The 17,482-nt window shown below is 52.1% G+C and overlaps 2 protein-coding genes across 23 annotated transcripts in view; both read right to left on the bottom strand.

The window, feature by feature from the left end:
• Positions 1-3,770: 3,770 nt before the first annotated feature.
• STAC3 (SH3 and cysteine rich domain 3) lies at positions 3,771-12,571 on the bottom strand. 6 transcript variants are annotated; one of them, XM_078076168.1, is made up of 13 exons: positions 12,057-12,571; positions 10,532-11,768; positions 9,725-9,791; positions 9,193-9,460; positions 8,637-8,734; positions 8,356-8,428; positions 7,350-7,447; positions 5,710-5,776; positions 5,475-5,524; positions 5,090-5,175; positions 4,863-4,914; positions 4,638-4,775; positions 3,771-4,212 (listed from the first exon to the last, which is right to left on the bottom strand). In XM_078076168.1, the coding sequence occupies exons 3-13, from the start codon at positions 9,788-9,790 to the stop codon at positions 4,114-4,116; spliced, it is 1,095 nt and encodes a 364-aa protein (XP_077932294.1). In that variant the 5' UTR covers position 9,791; positions 10,532-11,768; positions 12,057-12,571; the 3' UTR covers positions 3,771-4,113. The 6 variants fall into 6 exon arrangements, with proteins under 6 accessions (XP_077932294.1, XP_077932296.1, XP_077932297.1 ...); XM_078076170.1 differs by lacking the exon at positions 9,725-9,791; XM_078076171.1 differs by lacking the exons at positions 9,193-9,460; positions 9,725-9,791.
• Positions 12,572-12,963: 392 nt separating this feature from the next.
• The window catches only part of R3HDM2 (R3H domain containing 2), a 154,547-nt gene continuing 150,028 nt past the window's right edge, over positions 12,964-17,482 (bottom strand). For all 17 annotated transcript variants that reach the window (XM_078076164.1, XM_078076158.1, XM_078076161.1 and 14 more), the window contains 5 exons: positions 17,141-17,310; positions 16,354-16,501; positions 14,936-15,033; positions 14,523-14,607; positions 12,964-13,737 (listed from right to left, as the gene is read on the bottom strand). In XM_078076164.1, coding sequence (XP_077932290.1) covers positions 13,397-13,737; positions 14,523-14,607; positions 14,936-15,033; positions 16,354-16,501; positions 17,141-17,310 — 842 coding nt within the window. In that variant the 3' untranslated portion in view covers positions 12,964-13,396. The remainder of the gene's footprint in view (positions 13,738-14,522; positions 14,608-14,935; positions 15,034-16,353; positions 16,502-17,140; positions 17,311-17,482) is intronic.

Here is a 17,482-nt window from a genome sequence, read left to right on the forward strand (position 1 = left end):
TTGTCTCTCCTTCCCTCTACATCTCTCTACCCTCTGTGTCTCTCTTTACAAATGCCTGTCTCTGTCTTTATCTCGTTCTCCCCCCTCCCATCCCCCAGTTCTATTCCTATTCTCCAGCTTGCTGCCCCTGGGGGGCTGCAGCAGTCCAACGAGACCAGCCTGGGGACACCTCAGGGCACTGCCCCGGGTCCACTTCCCGGTCACCTCCACATGCCCATCACCTCGGCGCGGACTCCGTCTTCCCTCTGCAGCCGTGGGGCGTGGAGGGGGCGCCCGGGAGGGAAGACACAGTGCCCAGCATCTGCTCGGGAGCCCCGGAGCCCCTGACCCCCTCTGCAGCTATTAAGGGCGCCGGGTCCCGAGGCTCCGAGAGATGATCATGATTGCATCAGCCAGACAGCCGCGGAGCTGGGAGCCGCGGGGCGAGCGAACGAGCGAGACAAAGACGCCCGCGCCATCTGTTTATGCAAAGCACTCTCCGCCGGGGACCCCGGCGTCCCGGGGCCTGGCCCGGCTCGGGGCACGGGGTCAGGAGCCTGCTCCCGCCCGGCGCCCCCTCGGCGCCGCGGCTCCCCCCGCCCCAGCACCCAGAGGGGCTGCGGGGCGAGCTGAACGGAGGGGGGCGGGGGGTGTTGATGTGATTGGAGCGGACGCGGCTGTTTCTTCAATAATGGATGGAGATGATGCGGACGGCGGAGCCAAGCCCGCCCGGAGAGGAGAGAGGAATAGAAATAGGGAGAAGGGGCGGGTGCGGGAGACTCACCCAGGCGCTCGCGCGCGCGCGCGCGCGCTCACACACACACACACACACACACACACACGCACACACGAGCGCGCGTGCGTCACACTGTCATTCGGATACACGCTGTCGCGCGGCTCACACCCGGGCACACGCCCCCGCACTGTCACGGAGATACACGCACCTGCAGGCAGAGACGCCAGAGCAACACACACTCACCGGCGGCTCTTCGTGATTCTCACACGTACACAGTCCTGCAGGCAGAGACACGCGGAAATGCCCACACTCGGGGCACACCCAGGCGTGAAGATTGTACAGACACATAGACACGCCAAAGCACGTATGCACACCTAGACCCTCAGGGGCTAAGCCAGACAAAAATCATAGGGGGGGGCAGAATGGGGACAAGTCCGACCAATACATACGTAAGGGCACAGACACACACCGGGGCACACATACCAACTTACACTAACACCTGGTGCTCTGATATACACACTTCACACACTTGGGGCACAGGCGCACACAAACACACACCAGAGGCACAGACACCCATAATCTCCAGGGACACAGAGGGACCCCCACCAACCCCCACACATTCAGAGGTTCGCACCCACACACATGCAGGAGCTGCTGTCTGTGCTCTCTGGTGGTGGAGTGTGGCAGAGAGGTTGCTGGGGTTCTAGAAGCAGGCCTTGTTAGCCTAGCCACATAATGAGGTCTTAGTGACAGGAGGTGCCTGGGGCTGTGGACTCTGCTCCCCTGCTTGACTGCCTGCTAGCTTCCTTCCTTGGCCCCCAGGGTGGGTGGTGCAGACCCTGGGCCACTCTGACAACAGCCAAGCCAGCTGGTCCCAACCCCAGCACGTGGGGAGGGGTGGGGAGCCACAGAGGGACATTGGTGGCTGCATAGGGACTGCCAGGATTGCCCACACAGCCATGAGGCAGGTGTGGAAGGGACAGTCACTCTGGATTCCCCCTCATTCCCCCGTGCTGCCCAATCTTCCCACTTGTAAGGGGTAATTTCCTTGCTAAGAGCAGAGTGGGCACTGCAGAGGGGTAGGGTGCAGGTTGTGTCCTGGACCGGGTAACCTGGCTCCTCCTCCAGTCTGTTTTCAATTCAGTCCGTTCCTTGGCTCAGACTTATGACCTTTGCTGCGTGTGGCAACATCATCCATCACCTAGGCCGCCGTTTGTGGGAGTGAGGGGCGTTGGGGGCTCACACAGGGGCGCTGACGCTCCTGCTTCCGTCATGAGTCCTGCTCTCCGCTGGCAGGCCTGGGCTCAACCCGCGGGCAAGTATTGGGGGGAGGGCGCTGATCATGGGGCTCAATCGCGATACTGGGCCCGTGTCCCCATCCCCGGCACCCCAAGCACCGGTCCTTCCAGCTCGGCACAGCCGGCCTCCCCGCTCCTCCCGCCCTCCCTCTCTCGGGCCCTTCGCTTAATTTCCTATTAACTGCTGATAAATCCAATTAAACCGCCGCTCTAATTAGGGACAGCTGCCGGCTCCGCGAGGCGGGGGGAGGGAGGTGCCCCCCGAGTGTAGAGGGGGGAGAACAGCAGCTCTCTCTGCTTCTCGGCACCCCCACACCAGCATCGCCGCCCAATGAGCCAGTAAATTGGTTTTGCTTTTGCATTGTGGGGGGGCCCTCTCGAGGATCTCAGGGGCTCTGGTTTGGAGTCCCTCAGATCTCTTGATGAAGAGATGCGACCCGAGTCCTAGCATCCCCGCACCGGGCCTCCGACCACCCACCCACACACCACGCCTTTCTTAGTAGGCGTATCCCGAGGAGGGATGGGGGCAAAAGGCTGGATTTGTGTGTGGTGGTGGAGGAGGACTGCTTGTGATCGGCTCCTATTCCAGCCCAAGAGTGATTACAGGGGGGCCGCCTGAGGCTTCCTTTATGACCCCGCCGCCGCCCCCAGGCGTCCGGGACAGTCAAGGGCAAAGGGAACAGGAAACCGAACCCGGTTCCGCATTGGGTTTTCCTGTGTGCTTTCCTACCCCCTCCACACTTCAGCCTTCTGGAAGGGAAGGGGGGCGCGTCCGTCCCGGGCCCTTCTCTTCCCCAGCCCAGCTGAGCCTCTGCCCTCCCCCCGTCAGCAGCAGATGGTGCCCGGGCTCCCGCTGCCAACCTTGCTAGGCGGTGCCAACCTCAGGCCTGGCAGACAACGGGCAGAAGAGGATCTCCTGACTGGCGGGGCTGACCCTCCCCCATCCGCCATCAAGCTCCAGACCCTCGGCCTGCCCTACTCCAGGGACCACCCCGGGCTGCCTCTCACTGGTCCGCTCCCAGGTCCCCAAACTCCTCGTATCCTTCAGCTCCCTTCCCCACACCTTCCCGCTCCCCGCCACCTGCCACCGTGACCGGGGCCGGCACATTTGCATATTTGCATATGCAAACAATAACATTTGCATACGGCGCGCCGCAGGGGGGTCTCCGCGTGAGCCGGTTTGCTGTCTGCCCAGCGCCCTCTCACTCGGTACCTGTCGCAAAGGGCTGGGGCGGGGGCCGCGCGGGAGGGGTTAGGCCCCCCGGCCTCGCTCGCTTGGTTCCCAGAGGACTTGAGGAAGTGTTGCCATGGAGACGGCACGCACCCCACCCCCTCCCAGGCCCAGGGTCTCCGGCACGGTGTCTCAGGTTCTCTCCTTCCGCCCCCCCTTCCCCCCGCCCCGTCCCTCGCTCTCCAACCGAGATCTTGCATCGCCCCCTGGCGGCCTAGCTCGGCACTGAGCCAGGTTCCGAAATGTAAGGGGGGCTGCTCGCGGCTAAATCGCCAAGAGCTAGGGGGACCTACCCTGGTGCCAGGTCCTTCTAGACGCCGGGGCGCGGGGGCCTGACTGCAGTCAGGCTCCCCTTTCTTCACTGACAACAGAGGCCTCGCCTGGCGGACGCACCTGTCTCCTCACCTCCCACCGGCCTCAGCCCAGGTTGATGTCGGGTTACCTGATGCTAGTGAGGTGACACAGCTGGGGAGGATTCTCCACCGCTTCACAGGCCCTCTACTCGGCCCCTAGTTAAAGAACAAACTTTTCTAACTTTTTTCAAAACTTTAATACATTCGCAGCGTTCGACAGTTCGCCTCCCACATCCCCGGGGCGCCTCCTAGTGGGGACGCGTTCTTCTTCCAGCTCCCGCGGGCTGGGCCTGAGGAGTTGCAGGTGAGGCTGCTCTGCCTACCAGGTATCCAAGGCCCGAGGCCGGGGGAGGCGGGCGGGAACCAGTCCCTTCCCGGAAGCCCCGCCATGCTCCGCCGGGCCTTCCCACCCCTCCCCCATCCAGCATAGTTGCTTTCGCCCCTTTCCTCCCCAGCCTCCACTGGGCCTGCCCAGAATGGGGCATGGGTATCTCCCGTCAGCAGGCGCCTGCACGCCTAAATCTCCTCCAGGAAGTCGGTGGGGAACAGCCCCACCTTGCGGCCGGTGTAGACCTTGACGTAGCCGCCGGCTTCATCTCCTTTCTGGACCACGATCTGAATGAAGGATTAAAGGTTTAGGTAGGAGAGGGATTAAGGAAAAGGTAGAAGAGGAGAGCAGGGGAGCCCGGATTTATGGAGGTCTATCCTAGCCCCATTAATGAGTTAAGATCTGCAAGGAGTATGGTTTGCTGAGGAACCCTGGGGCCTGGCGTTGGATTGGGGCGCCAGAGCTACCTGGTCCTTTATCTATCTATCTATCTATCATCTATCTATATTTATTTTATATATTTTAAAGATTTTATTTATTTATTTTAGAGAAAGAGAACACAAGCAGGAAGGGCAGAGGGAGAGAAAGAATCTCAGGTGACTCCACCCTAAGCACAGAGTCCACGCAGGGCTCAATCTTCCCACCCTGAGATCACGAGCTGAGAAACCTAGAGGCGGTTGCTGAACCCACTGTGCCACCCAGGCACCCCTACCTGGTCCTTCTTGAGAGTGATCTGCCCTATTTCACGGTTTCCCACGAAGGATCTGGTCACACGGTGCACACGCTCTCCAGACCGGACCCGAATGATGAAGTTTGGAGGGAAAAATCCAACCTTCTCCCCTATTTTCCCCTGGAGGAGATGGTAGGGAGAATCAGTCTCTCAGTCTGATTCTAAAGTCAAATGATGTCCCACCCTAGCCTCAGCCACTTCTCTTACCCGCCACCACTCCTCATTGGAGTCATCAATGACTGTGATCTTCTCTCCAGGCCTGGGAGAGGAAGGGAGAGGCCTCTGAGATTTAGGGGGCTTACTTACCTATCTGGCCCAGGTCCAGCCCCAACAGGCTCCAAGCCATGAGTGCCCCCTTTTCCTTTCCCATAGGGAGCCAGGCTCTCCCCTCTCCACTCCCGGTACACCCCCATCCCAGTCCTAAGGCCTCTCACGGGAAATCCAGATCGTCCTTCTCCAGGGCTTTGAACCGATACAGAGCCACAAAGTAATGAGACTGCTGGAAGCCAGGCTGCTTGTGCTGGGGGTGAAAGGAGGTGATGAGTCTCGGACTCCTCTGTCCCACATTGAGGGGCAGGAGTCCAAGGCAGGGGCATTCTCCAGACATACTACATTACAACTCTCTTCCAGGTCCCTGAACTAAGAGGATTCTGTTGCGTGCATGCATGCTCACGCACATGTGTGTGAGGTGGTGGAGAAGGCAGGTTAAGGGTGATGGGAAGTCATGGAGTAAGTGTGAGCTTCTGCTGAGGCCATGAGTGGTGTCAGACCTGGGTTGGGGAGAGGACTGGGGTCCCTGCAGGGAGAAAGGAGTCTCACTTTGTCATCAGGTGTCTTCTTTTCAGCCTTCTTATTCCCTTCAGGGTTTCCTGGGATGGGAAACACCGACAAGTTGTCTCTAGCTTCTGGAGGGTAGCCCTCATTCTTTTACTCTTCTGTTGCAGAGCCTCTTTGATCTCCAAACCTGGCATGCCCTTTGGCCCTCCATCCCCTGTACCACAGCAGAGTCCCTGACCCTACTCCCTCTCTAGGGATGGAGGTGGGTGACACTCACCATCCTGGGGTTTGCCTTCCTCTGGTCTGGCAGACTCTGGCTCTTCTTCCATCATGGCTGCTAGAGGCTGGAGGGGGTACCAGAGTTAGAAGATGCTCTCTTGGGAACCCACACTTGCCCTGGCTCTCCAGCCAGGCCAGCCAACTACAGAATAATAGGATCTCAGGGTTGGAAGAAGCCTTGGAGGAAATACCTAGTTCAACCACCAGCCTAATGCCTGAGCTTCCTGTAAAACATCCTGGCAGGTGGACCATCCACATTTGTGCTTGAATGTAGCTAATGACAAGAAACTCACTACCTTACAAAGTAAGCCCATGCCATTTGAGGGAAATTCCCTAAATTAAACCTATTTGGTCTCCCTGTAACTTTTAGTAATTGGTCCTGATTTGGCCTCTGGAGCAATATAGAACAAACATCGTCCCCTTAAAGATCTGAGGATAGCTGGTAAGTCCCACCTGTCTTTTCTTCCTTAATTAATCCCTTCAAATCACCCCCTTCCCCATGATGCTGATTCCAGGATTTTTACTACATCTGTTCTTAAAAATACTCTAGTGTGTAAGAGAAAAATGGGCAGCACAGTTTTTATAATTCCCTTAAGAGAATAGAACCTGAGTGTGCTTGCCTTTCTGGAAGAAGTCAAATCACATGGCTATGGCCTTGTAAATCATAGTTCATTCTACAGAAATCTCTTAATTTGCACCCAACCTCCATATCAACTACTCTGAGGCCAATCCCTAGTTCTGTTTTTGTATGGTTGATATTTTTGATCCAAGAACAGAGGTGTACATTTTTCCTTACAAAATTTCAAATTATTGGTTTTGGGCTTTTCTTCTAGTCTGTAAGATATCTGAATATACTGTTCAGTGTATAAGTTTTCCTTCCTAGGTTTACCACAAACTTAAGGGATAATACCATTTATATTTTCATTTGCATCCATGAGAAAAATCTCCATAGGTGAGGACCGAGGACCAAATCATGTTATAAGGTATCAGAAATCTCCCTCGAGCTAGACATTCCCTACAGGACCTGGATCCTTTGGGCACAGTCATTCATCCAATTTTAGGACTCCATCTAACTGTTAACCATATCAGTCCATCCTGGTGGTCCAGAAAGATATAAGGATATGCTAACAAATTCTTTGCCAAACTGAATGCAAGTCTATGGCATTACCAATCTAGTAACTCTATTTCAAAAAGAAATGAAGTTGCTTTTGGCTGCTAGTCTGGGGCCTCAGTTTCCTCATCTATAGGATAAATGAGTTAGACTAGATGATATTCATGGACCCTTCATGGCTCTAGAATTCTGATTACTTGGCATGATAGGTTTGCTTCCCCAAATCCAAAAGTATGGCTCTTGCCTCTGTTGTCCAGCAATGCCGGGGGCCTGGGACCCAGACCTCAGTGGGGTATGGTACTTAATCTGACAATTCCAGAAGGGAGTTTCTGAAGAAAATACATGCTATGGCGGGAGTTCTCAACCTGAGGCCCTCTAATATTGCATGCAAAAATGTGTCTGTTGGGTTATGTGCGATTTTAGGGGAAGAGAATCCCTAGCTTCTATCAGTTTTCCAGAGAGGAGACAGGACCCACTGCTCAATGGAATCTCTCGGAGGGACCTCAGGAGGAAAATATGGTGCTCACATTTTTCTTATCTGCCTGGCCCTTCTTCCGTTCCTTGTTTGCCATGATCACCCCAGTGCGCAGGGTTTCAAACACAGGATCATTGTGATTGGCAGCAGCTAGTGGGAATGGGAAGAAGAAAGAAGCCATTACTGGGGAAGCAGAGAAAGAGCTGGAGGAAAGAGAGACCTAAGTAAGGGAGAGGTGGGATCGAGTAGATGGATACGTGCGCGCGCGCATGTGTGTGTGTGTGTGTGTGTGTGTGTAATTAGGGTAGGGTCAGCTGGGCCTATCTAGGTCATCAATCTATAAAGAGCTCTAAAAACATCACTGGAAATGTAATGTGATGGAGAAAAATACCAGCACTGCTTCCAGGCAGAGCATTTTATGATGTTGGAAAGACAACCTTGCTACTAAGTTGCTTGGGATTTGGGGGATGCTCACAATCACTATTCCCCTTCTAGGGAGAGTGGTCCTTTAACTGCTGGCTTTTTTGTTCCACTGAGTGGCATGTGCAAGCTGGGGTGCTGCCACCAGTGGGTTCTTCCTTTTTCCACCCATGCTCCTCATAAAGTTCAGCCTCTCCTCCAAATAAGTGTTGAGTAAATTGTCAACGAATTTGTAAGGGTTGCCGAATTATGAATCTGCCCAGAAAGCCCACAGCTCTTGGTCTAGCCCTGAGACTGGTATTACTCTGTAACAAGGAGGAGGACAGTCAAGAATCCTTGTTCTTGCTTAGAAATAGTTTTACAGAGGAAGAGCCCAGATTTTGAAGCTAGGCAGATGAAGGTTTCAGTCTTGTCTCGGTCTCCTGTTAGACATATAGAGCCCTTGCTAAATCTTACCTCCCTCAGCTATTAGAACAGGAATATTGACTCTGTTTTCAAATTGGCTAAAATATTAGGTTTAGAGAGAACCATGGGAAACAGAATCTTTCTGTTTCAGAATTTAGCTTCCAAATCTAGAGGTGGTGCTGGAACCATCTCTAGGCTTGCCCTTTCCCTTGGGTCCCACATGGAGCACTTACAGAGATCTTTGACACAAGCGTACTGCTGGTTGCTGTAGAGTGGGGAGCTATAGGCCCGATGGAAACCAGGGGGCTGTAGGATGGGATGGGAGAAAGCATTAGAGACAGCAAGGTATGGCCCAGAACCCCATCTCTCCCATGAGTGCAGCCCCTTCTTAAAGAGATGGGCTGAGAAAGAAAAAGCAGGCAAATGGAAGTGATGACTTGAGAGGGACTGGAAGTGGGGGTGCTGGCAACACGTCCCCTCCCTTCTACTTTCTCGCTCCCCAGAGCCTACTCACGATCTTGCCGAAGCATCTCTGCATCTCCACATAGGACTGACAGTGTTCATGGATGTTAGTTTTGCAGTTCTTACAGCGGAGCCCAAATTTGTTGTTGACTTGGGAGAGGGAAGAACATTTGGGTGAGGTTCTTGATTTCCCCTTCCCTTTGTACCAGTGCTGCTACTCTAGCTCTCAGGTCCCTTTTCCGTCTAGGACCCAACACTCTCAGTTTCTAATAGTGTTGTTTTTATTTTTTAAAGATTATCTATTTGAGAGAGAGAGAGAGTGCGCAAGCAGGGAAGGAACAGAGGGAGAGGGACAAGCAGTTCCCTGCTGAGCATGGAGCCCTGTGGGCTCGAACTTAAGACCCTGAGATTGCAACCTGAGCTGAAATCAAGAGTCGGATGCTTAACTGACTGAGCCCCCCAGGCGCCCCTCTAATAGTGTTTTCTTAAAGCCACCTCTTGCCCCAGCCTGCCTGCTATACAAATGCTCCTCTCCTGAGCCTGTACCCCCCCCCCCCCCCCCCCCCGCCTCCAACATCACACTCTCTCCACTTCCCTTCGTGACTCACGCACAATCATCCGGGCACAGACATCACAGAACTTGGGCTTCTTGAAGAAATGATCTTTGAATTTGTGAGGCTTGTCATTGACAAGCTTAGGAGGTTCTGGGGGTGGTTCCTCCTCCTCCTCCTCTTCTTCCTCCTCTTCCTCATAGATGTAGTAGATGGGCCCACCCCCAGCTCCCACTGCCTCCCCATTGGCCTGGGGCTCTGGGGGAAGCTCCATCTCCTTTGTCCCCGGAGGCTCCTTCCTGAATAACTGCTTCAGCCTCTGTAGCTGAGGGCGGGGATGGGGGAGGGGAGGAAACCCAAAGTTAAAAGAACTGTCACGCTCTCTACAGCAGGTAAGGCTGAAGCTAACTAAACATTTTTCTAGCGTGGGCAAGGGGCACACCCCAGGATTAGGAGATATTGGGGGCTGCAGGTGCAGGCTAGCATTCCGACGATGGATGAGTCACATACAAGTGAGATCAATTCAAACATTCAAGGGCTGCGGTGGCTTCCCAGCTCCCCACACCGGTGATCACAGGCCCAGACTCACCCCACTTTGCCGAGTCTCTGCTGGCAAGGAGGGCTTAGGGGACTCCAGCACCTCCTTTTCTGTCATCCTGCAAGAGGTTGGACCCCACTATGAAATCTAATCCCTGACTGCCATTCTTCCCTGTCCCTGTCCTAATTCCTGTCCCTCACCGTAGGGTGGTCCTTGAATGGGAGACTTTGGGAGAAATTTGGTTAAACAGAAATCCTTTCACAGGCTTATCGACAGAAAGACTCCATGGAGGTCCAGAGAAAAGCGCAACAGACCAAAGAACTTCCCAACCGGTTCCTCAAACTGATGCACATCCTTCCCTGCCCTACGGGGCCACCCGTTTCCAGCCCCAACACAGTGCTCAAAGCTGCATGGTTTAGGGATTTTCCTAGTTTGTTTCTCCTGGGAATCTGTGGGCAAGAGAGATGTGACACACATCTTCCCAGATCCCCTTTCTTCAAGAGGTTTAATGTGTGTGTCCAGAAGCATGCTTGGAGGGATGGGCTGGGGACATTTGTTCACCCCAGCCCCTTTCTTGAGTCCCGGGGGCCCGGGGCCTAGTTCCCAGCCTGCTTCAGTCCTCAGCTATTTTAAGTTTTCAGAGTAATATGAGCCTTTCCTTCCCTTACTACTCCATTCCCTTGACACCACCCCCACCCCACCCTCCAATCCTAGCTCTTGTCCTGGAGTCATAATTTCACTCCTAAAACCCTAACTACTCACAGGCAAGAGAGGAACGAAGACACTGAATAGGCTACAGATTGGGGAAGCTGCGGGGAGCAGTTCTGGCGATGGGCAGAGGATGAAGAGGCAACTTACGTTTGGGATTCCCTAAGTCAGTCCACAGTCTGTGGAGGGAAGAGGGAGCCCCTGGGGTCTTGATGGTGGTGCTGGGGGAGGACTGGTCCTCTTCCTTGGGGGCTAAGCCCCCCCAGTACCCTCTGTACTCACACCGGCTACCCAGACGTTATTTGTAGACCTCCCAGTCTCTCGCCTTGGTGTCAGAGCTGAAATGACAGGGCTGGAGGAAAGTGGACAGCTGAGCGACACAGCTGACACAGAGAAATTGGACACGGGGAGGTCTGGGCTGGGCTGGACCCTAACTCCTCCCATCCCCCAGAGCTGCTATACCCTGGTTTTTTATCTATGGTGTACAGGTCAGGTCTAGCTAAATTCAAGAAGGGACAGTGTCTGTTCATGCTGCATACTCATTTAGGTGATTTTGGATGACTGAAGGTAAAGATGAAATTGTAAACAGCTTTCCCCAAGGTCCAAACACCTCTCCAATTCTACCTTCCCTGGACCTACTTTAGGAACTAACTTTTGATTTTTTAGCCATTGTCTTTCCTGCGGCCATGTGTTTTTACACCCTCAAACATTGATCTACCTCTACCTCAAACCTTTAGGAAGGAAAGGGCCGGGAACTGGTGAAGAAAGGAGAATTTCAGTTCTCAGAGGCTTCCTGTCAGCCAGACTAGATTGCATCCTTATCCATGGATAGTTGGAGGGGTACCTCGCTGCCATCCTAAAAGGGAGTGAAGAACATGCATAGTACTGCTTTATTCCCTCCAGTGCCCCTAGGAACATCCCCCCACCCCCTTTCTAAAATCTTGTCCTCAGGGTGAAGGGAAATCTAAGAGCTACTGAAAAAATCCAGGCTGGGACTTCTGTCTGAGGGATTCTGGGAGAGTGTGGGTCTGATGGTCAGGGTAGAGATGGTCTCATTCCCACTGGACAGAAGACAATAGCTACCACATGGTGGGGGCGGGTTATCTTCTCTAAGTAATGTCTGCCTCCCCACGAGGACTGCAAACTTCTGGAGGTAAGATAGCCATGCCCCACACTTGCGAAATCATTTGGATTCCCTGATTCCATCTCCCTCATCTGATGCCCTGGTATATGAACTTATGGGTCAGTGAGGTATCTGGCATTCTTATCTCGCAGGGATGCAGCCTTCTCCTACTCTGGACTGTGACATGGCTGAAAGAGAAGATACTCCCATCTCGGAGGACAGCCATTTGGATGTGGTCATGTAGTGCTGCTTTATCCCTTGTATCTGTAAGAAGTAAAGGATTACACTGGAGGTTGGGTCAGACAAGCCTCAGAGGAGCCTGGCTAGAGACACTGCTACCCAAACCCAAGAGATTTCCAGGGTCATGTGCTTTGTCATTTCTGTCACTACTCTTTTTCTTTCTTTAAGGGGTGGGTGAGATTGAATAGGGCCTGCTGGATGGCTCTTAATGGCCCCGGTCTGACAGGCTGCACAACAACAGGGCTAGCTTTGAGAAGCTGCAGAGAGAGGAAAAGCTCCGTCCATGCGGGGTAGGGAATGTCTGCTTTTCACCTTTCTTCAGTTGCATAGGACAAGGACTGCTGAGCATGCCTGGATAATATGGCATCTTGGCACTGCAAGTTCAATTGATGTAGCTTTTACTATAAAAACATCCACTTCTGTTCTGCCACGCAACACTCAATGGCTTTTGTATTAAAGACAGGCCCAAGTCCTCCGGCCCTGAAACGTTTTCAGAAGATCAGATTCTGGACACGTATGAGGCCACCATCTCAACCCAGTTTTGGACCTCACTCACCCCTCCCCAGACAGCCATGAGGACCCTAAATGAGTATCACAGAATTAACACAGTGGAAAGAACCTCAGAGGTAAGCTAGTTAGTCCAAGTCTCTTATTTTACTAATAAGGACTCAGAGGTCTGGAGTTGAGAATGGATGTGCTTGATGAAACCACACTTACTGGGAGTTGGGAGTTGGGAGAGCCCAGAACAAAGGTCCCATTGGAGACCCAGCCACCTGTCCGAATATTATGTCCAAGGAGGAGAATGGGATGAGGGAATAGTGTTAGGAAGGTATGTGTGCATATGCTAGGGAAAGCCATCTCAACCTATATGAGATCCCTCCAACAGCTGTGGGACTGTACCTACCCAGGACCTCCAACTCCCACCCATACCAGGGCAGCAACAGAGAAACAGGGACTGACGTCCAGTGACAGATTTTTTTTTTTTATATTTAAAAACAAAATCAACCTCCCCCCAAGTAACCCCCCAAACAAACAAAAAATCAGATTAAATAAAATTTACAGTGAATATACCCAGCAAACATCTGTATGTGCAATTAAATACTGTCTGTTACTGCGGCACGAACCTCAAACAAACAATATACAAGTGTTCTGGGAGGTGGGGGGAGGCCCAAGTTTTAACTCTTTGGGGTTTGGGGAGACAAGATGGGGGAAGTGAGAGAAAGGGGAAATCAATTTTGCTTTTCTTAATTCTGTCCATATAAATATATTCATAAAGACCAGAAATGAAAAGGGAGCTTGGGATGGTAAGGAGATTGAATAGGGGAGTGTGGGACCCTCCCAATTCTACCTGACCAAAAAAATATGAAAAAAATTAATTTCATGGTGGGAGAAGAGATAAAAAATGACAGAAGAGGATGGGAAGGAGAAGGAAGCAAGGGGGGCCAACCAGGGGAAAAAGAGGGGACCCATGGCAGGGGAGCAAGGAGGAGTCCAGTGCCAGTGTGTCTGTTCCATCTTCATCCCCACTGTCTCAGGCTCCAGTTCAGTGTCTGTCACCTTCCTTTCTGCCTCTGTCCGTGATCTGTCAGGATCCCTCGACCCCCTCCACCCTGCCCCCACCCCTACTGTGCCGGTCCCTTCCCCTCCTCCATTTATTGGGAGCTGGCTCGCTCCAGGATCCTCAGGTCATAGTTCTTTTTGGCCACTCGAAGTTTGAAGCGACTCACAGAGTTGTTGAGGCGAAGAGAGGCATTCTGGGCAGCCAGGGGGCTGGGAAACACAGCCACAATGGTGTACAAGGCAGCGAGGTCCGCGTGGCGGCCATTCTCAGCAGTCCCACTGTTGTCCCCCCCGCCCCCGCCAGGCAGCCCCTGAGCATCTTTGAGCCATTGGATCTTGGCGCCAGACATGGCAAGCTGAGTGAAGAGTTTGTCTGCCTCGGTCCGAGTGATGCCCTCAGGGAGATCTGTCACCTCCAGCACCCGGCCCAGGACTGGAAGGGGAGGAGAGAGGACATGGTTGTGAGAAGAATAGCAAGCAGGCAGCAGAGAAGTCTGCAGCTGACCCAAGTCTATAGACGGCGTCCTCAAAAGCCTGGCCTTGCCCACTTGGCCCATTCCTACTTCCCCAAATCAATGCAACACCCCACCATCTAGGCAGCTAGGAGAAACAAAAAAACCTTTTTCTTCTCTTAGACCAAGAAGAAACTGGGGGTCAGAATCCCAGATTTCTTCAGATCTGGAGACCTACACCTCAGTTCTTGTGCCAAGTCAGTAGCCCAATCTGAAATATATCCCACAGTCGTCCCCTTCCCAGAGATCCCTCTTCCTTCTCATCTAGGGAAGTCCATTTCCCTGCCTTTCCTTATTTAGGAAACCACTCCAAGTAAGGGTAATGCTTAGTGGGGAAGGCCTGCAGGGGGGGTTACTCCCCCATATTCTCTTGTCAAGCTTCTCCTAAAGGACTAGGAAGACTACCAAGGCAGACATCCTAGATTAGGGTCAGGACCACTCTCATAAGACTCTCCTGTTAATAGGCTCAGCATCCCCCGCCACTGTGTTATACTCAGTTTTTCCCATCACCTTTCCCAGGACCTGAAATGGCCTGATAAGGAGGACTGAGATGCTTCAATTCTCCAGTTTCTCCTTGCTCTTGAGTACAGAAGGGTCCTATTTCTACTCCCCACCCTAAGCTGGCTTTTCTCACTCCTCCTGGGCTGGTAATGCAGGCTGGAGGGGTGAGCACCTTCTCTTGGGGATTCAGCATTTTGTCACTCACCGACATCTGTTGTCCCCAGGTCAGTGGAGGCAGATTTGAGTGCTTGTCTCTTGCTCCGGTTTCCATGCTTCAATCCACTCTGTCCCTTCAACATTTGAAAGATAACTCTCATCCCAGGTAAACAACATTGACTGCCTTGCATCCTAATGTCTGAAAGATTAAGGAGCAGCACCCAACCCTGAGGATCCTGCCTGGTAGCAGGCAGACTGGCCAGAGTGGCCACTGAGAAACAGAGTCCTTCCCCCTTGGCACTGGGGTCAGGTGGGAAGAATGAGTATGGGAGAAGGGTAAGGCCCCTCCCACTTTATTCATTCTCACTATGCTATCTCCCCTGTCCACCCCACTGGTTGAGGTGGATGGCTCAGAGCTAGGGGCCTGGATGAGAAGAGGGGTCTGTTGGTGGACACCCTTACCTGGTGTACCGTGTAAGTCGACTGGCCATGGAGCAAGGGAGGGCAGATAGACAGATTATACTGTAATGGCTGGCCCAAGAGGGAGTAGCGCCCATCACCTAGGGAGGAAGAACAGATGGTTTTCTGGGAGTTAGAACTTCATGATACGACTTTTATGGGGGCTCTGGAGATAGATGACAACAATGCATACTTTTCCCACTTTTTCTATGATAGGAGTGCCCATGTGCCTGACTGAAAAGTTGTCTCTCTTCCTAAACTCCTTGGCTCTCGGCCTAGGTATCTCAGGCAAATGGGGCTTTTAGGTTCCCTCACCCTTGAAGAAGGGCTCTGTCCACTGCAGATGAAAGGCCCTGGAGGAAACCTACAGACCCTTATGAATGTTTTTCATTCATTCATTCATTCATTCATTTATTCATTTCCTTCCTTCCTTCCCTCCCTTCCTCCCTCTCTCTCTTTCTTTCTAAGTAATCTCTATGCCCAACATGGAGCTTGAGCTCACAACCCTGAGATCAAGAGTCACATGCTTTACCGACTGAGCCAGCCCGGTTCCCCTAATTTCTTACATAGATTCTCCGACCCCAAACCCAGGGCTCAAGTTTCTAACTCCTGTTGAGTGGCAATACAGTGAGTGGGTAAGAGCACAGGCTTAGAGCCAAACCGCCTAGGTTCAAATCCTGGCTCTGTTACTGGAAATGAGAGGTTGGGTACATTTTCCTTTCATCAGTGTTGAAGGTTGAGTGAATACAAGACACACAAAGCACTTATAGTAATGCTTTGTACACAGTAAGCACCATAAATGTTACTTTATTGTTGATAAATGTTAGATTTCAGAACACTTTAGTTTTTAAACCATATTCTCATCTGATTTTTAATACTGCTTGTGACAGCCAAGGCAGAAACAGATATTATTATTTCCATCTTATATGTGATTAATCCCATTTTATAGATTTGGAAACTGAGGCCTTGTTCCAAGGTTAAGTAACATGCTCAACATCACAAAGCTAATTAGTGGTAGAACATGAACTTTAACCCAAGTCTTTCAACCCAACTCCACTGTTCTCTCTTCTAAAACCACACTGTTTCTGACACATCCCCATAGTCTCAGCCCTCAGACTCAGTACTGATGAGTTAAACTCTTAGGTTCGTTAGAAAGTTTCTTTCCTGGGCTCACAGTCCCCTACCTTGTAGACTTGGTAGTAAATACTAAATATGTAAAGGAGGTCTGAAGTAAGCTGACTATGGGCAGCACTAAAGAGGGGCAGGTGTCCTTGGCCTAAACAGGGATATTAAAGGAAGAGTTGGCTCCGAGAGCTGGATGACCAGGCCACACTGGTTTCCTGCCTGTTGCTACCATCTGGATCTTCCCACTTGGGAATGGGCTGTGAAGGGCAGCAGCCAGCCCTAATCTAACCCCTTACCCTGTGCTGGACCCCCAGGCCTGGGAAACTGTGTGAGGACAGGAAGGGGACTGAGTCCTGTGCAGACACTGCTGAGGCTGGTGACAGGAGAGGGTGCTGGAGACTGGGTAGGAGACGTGACGGGGCTGCTGCTCATCTGAGTGTTGGCCTGTGGGAGAGAGGAGCACACATCATATGTACACCAAACATGACCCTCTGGATATTCCTATGGCTTGGCTTAAAATTCACCTTGCTCAGAAAACTTCTCTTGCAGAACTCTGTCAAAGTCAGACTGCTCCTTCCAACAGCCCCCTTAGTCCCTAATTAATTTGTATTAATTAATTAATGTATTTAGTTAAAAGATTTATTTATTTTAGAGAGAGACAGAGTGAGCGTTGGGGGGGGGGTGGGGAGGAGCAGAGGGAGAAGGACAGGGAGAGAAGTACAGAATTTCAAGGCAGACTCCCTGGTGAGCTCAGAGCCCCACGACCCTGAGATCATGACCTGAGCCAAAATCAAGAGTCGGACGCTTAATGGACTGAGTCACCCAGGTGCCCCAATTTGTATTATTTTAACATCCACTTTTTGACATAGTGTTTTAAGTATTCTCTTGGCATTTCCAAGTATGTGTCCCTTAGATCTTAGGTTCCTTGAAAGCAGATACTCTCCTCTATTTCTTATGATTCCCCCCTGAAGAGTGCCCATGGACAGACAAGTAGAAGAGGCTGCTCAGTCAATGGCAAAGATTATTCCCCGAGAAAAATCTGGTCTCCTCCTTGCCAAGATAATGTTGGGCTGCAGGACTCACCTGGGGGCTACTGTCAGGATTGTATAGGTCTCCAGGTTTCTGCCCGCGCTGGTCCATGCTGTAATATTTACAGTGACTCCACTGGACCATGGATGGGTTCTGGGGGGGCTGGGGTCCATTGGGGACATTCAGCTGCATGACCACCACACCTGGTCCAGAAGGTGACACTCCTGAGTGGCAGGAAGAAAGGGATCAGTTGTGAATTCAGACTATATTTTGACCTTCCAACTAACCCTGAGTGTGAAAGCCAGTAAGCAATCAACCCACTCGCTTCAGGGTCACTTAAACTGTGTCTTGCCAGGAATCTGAGATAGTTGCTGATTTAGTGTGACTCCCCTCTCC

Source organism: Halichoerus grypus, chromosome 6 (assembly GCF_964656455.1).
Source record: "Halichoerus grypus chromosome 6, mHalGry1.hap1.1, whole genome shotgun sequence".
Taxonomy (NCBI): domain Eukaryota; kingdom Metazoa; phylum Chordata; class Mammalia; order Carnivora; family Phocidae; genus Halichoerus; species Halichoerus grypus.

Bases quoted from the DNA above. Each gene is read 5' to 3' on its own strand.
- STAC3 (XM_078076168.1), bottom strand. From the start codon at position 9,790: ATGACAGAAAAGGAGGTGCTGGAGTCCCCTAAGCCCTCCTTGCCAGCA. The intron at 8,429-8,636 runs GTGAGTAGGCTC...CCCATCCTACAG, and splicing joins AGAGATGCTTCGGCAAGATC to CCCCCTGGTTTCCATCGGGC. The intron at 5,777-7,349 runs GTGAGCACCATA...TACCCCCTCCAG, and splicing joins GCCAGGCAGATAAGAAAAAT to CCTCTAGCAGCCATGATGGA.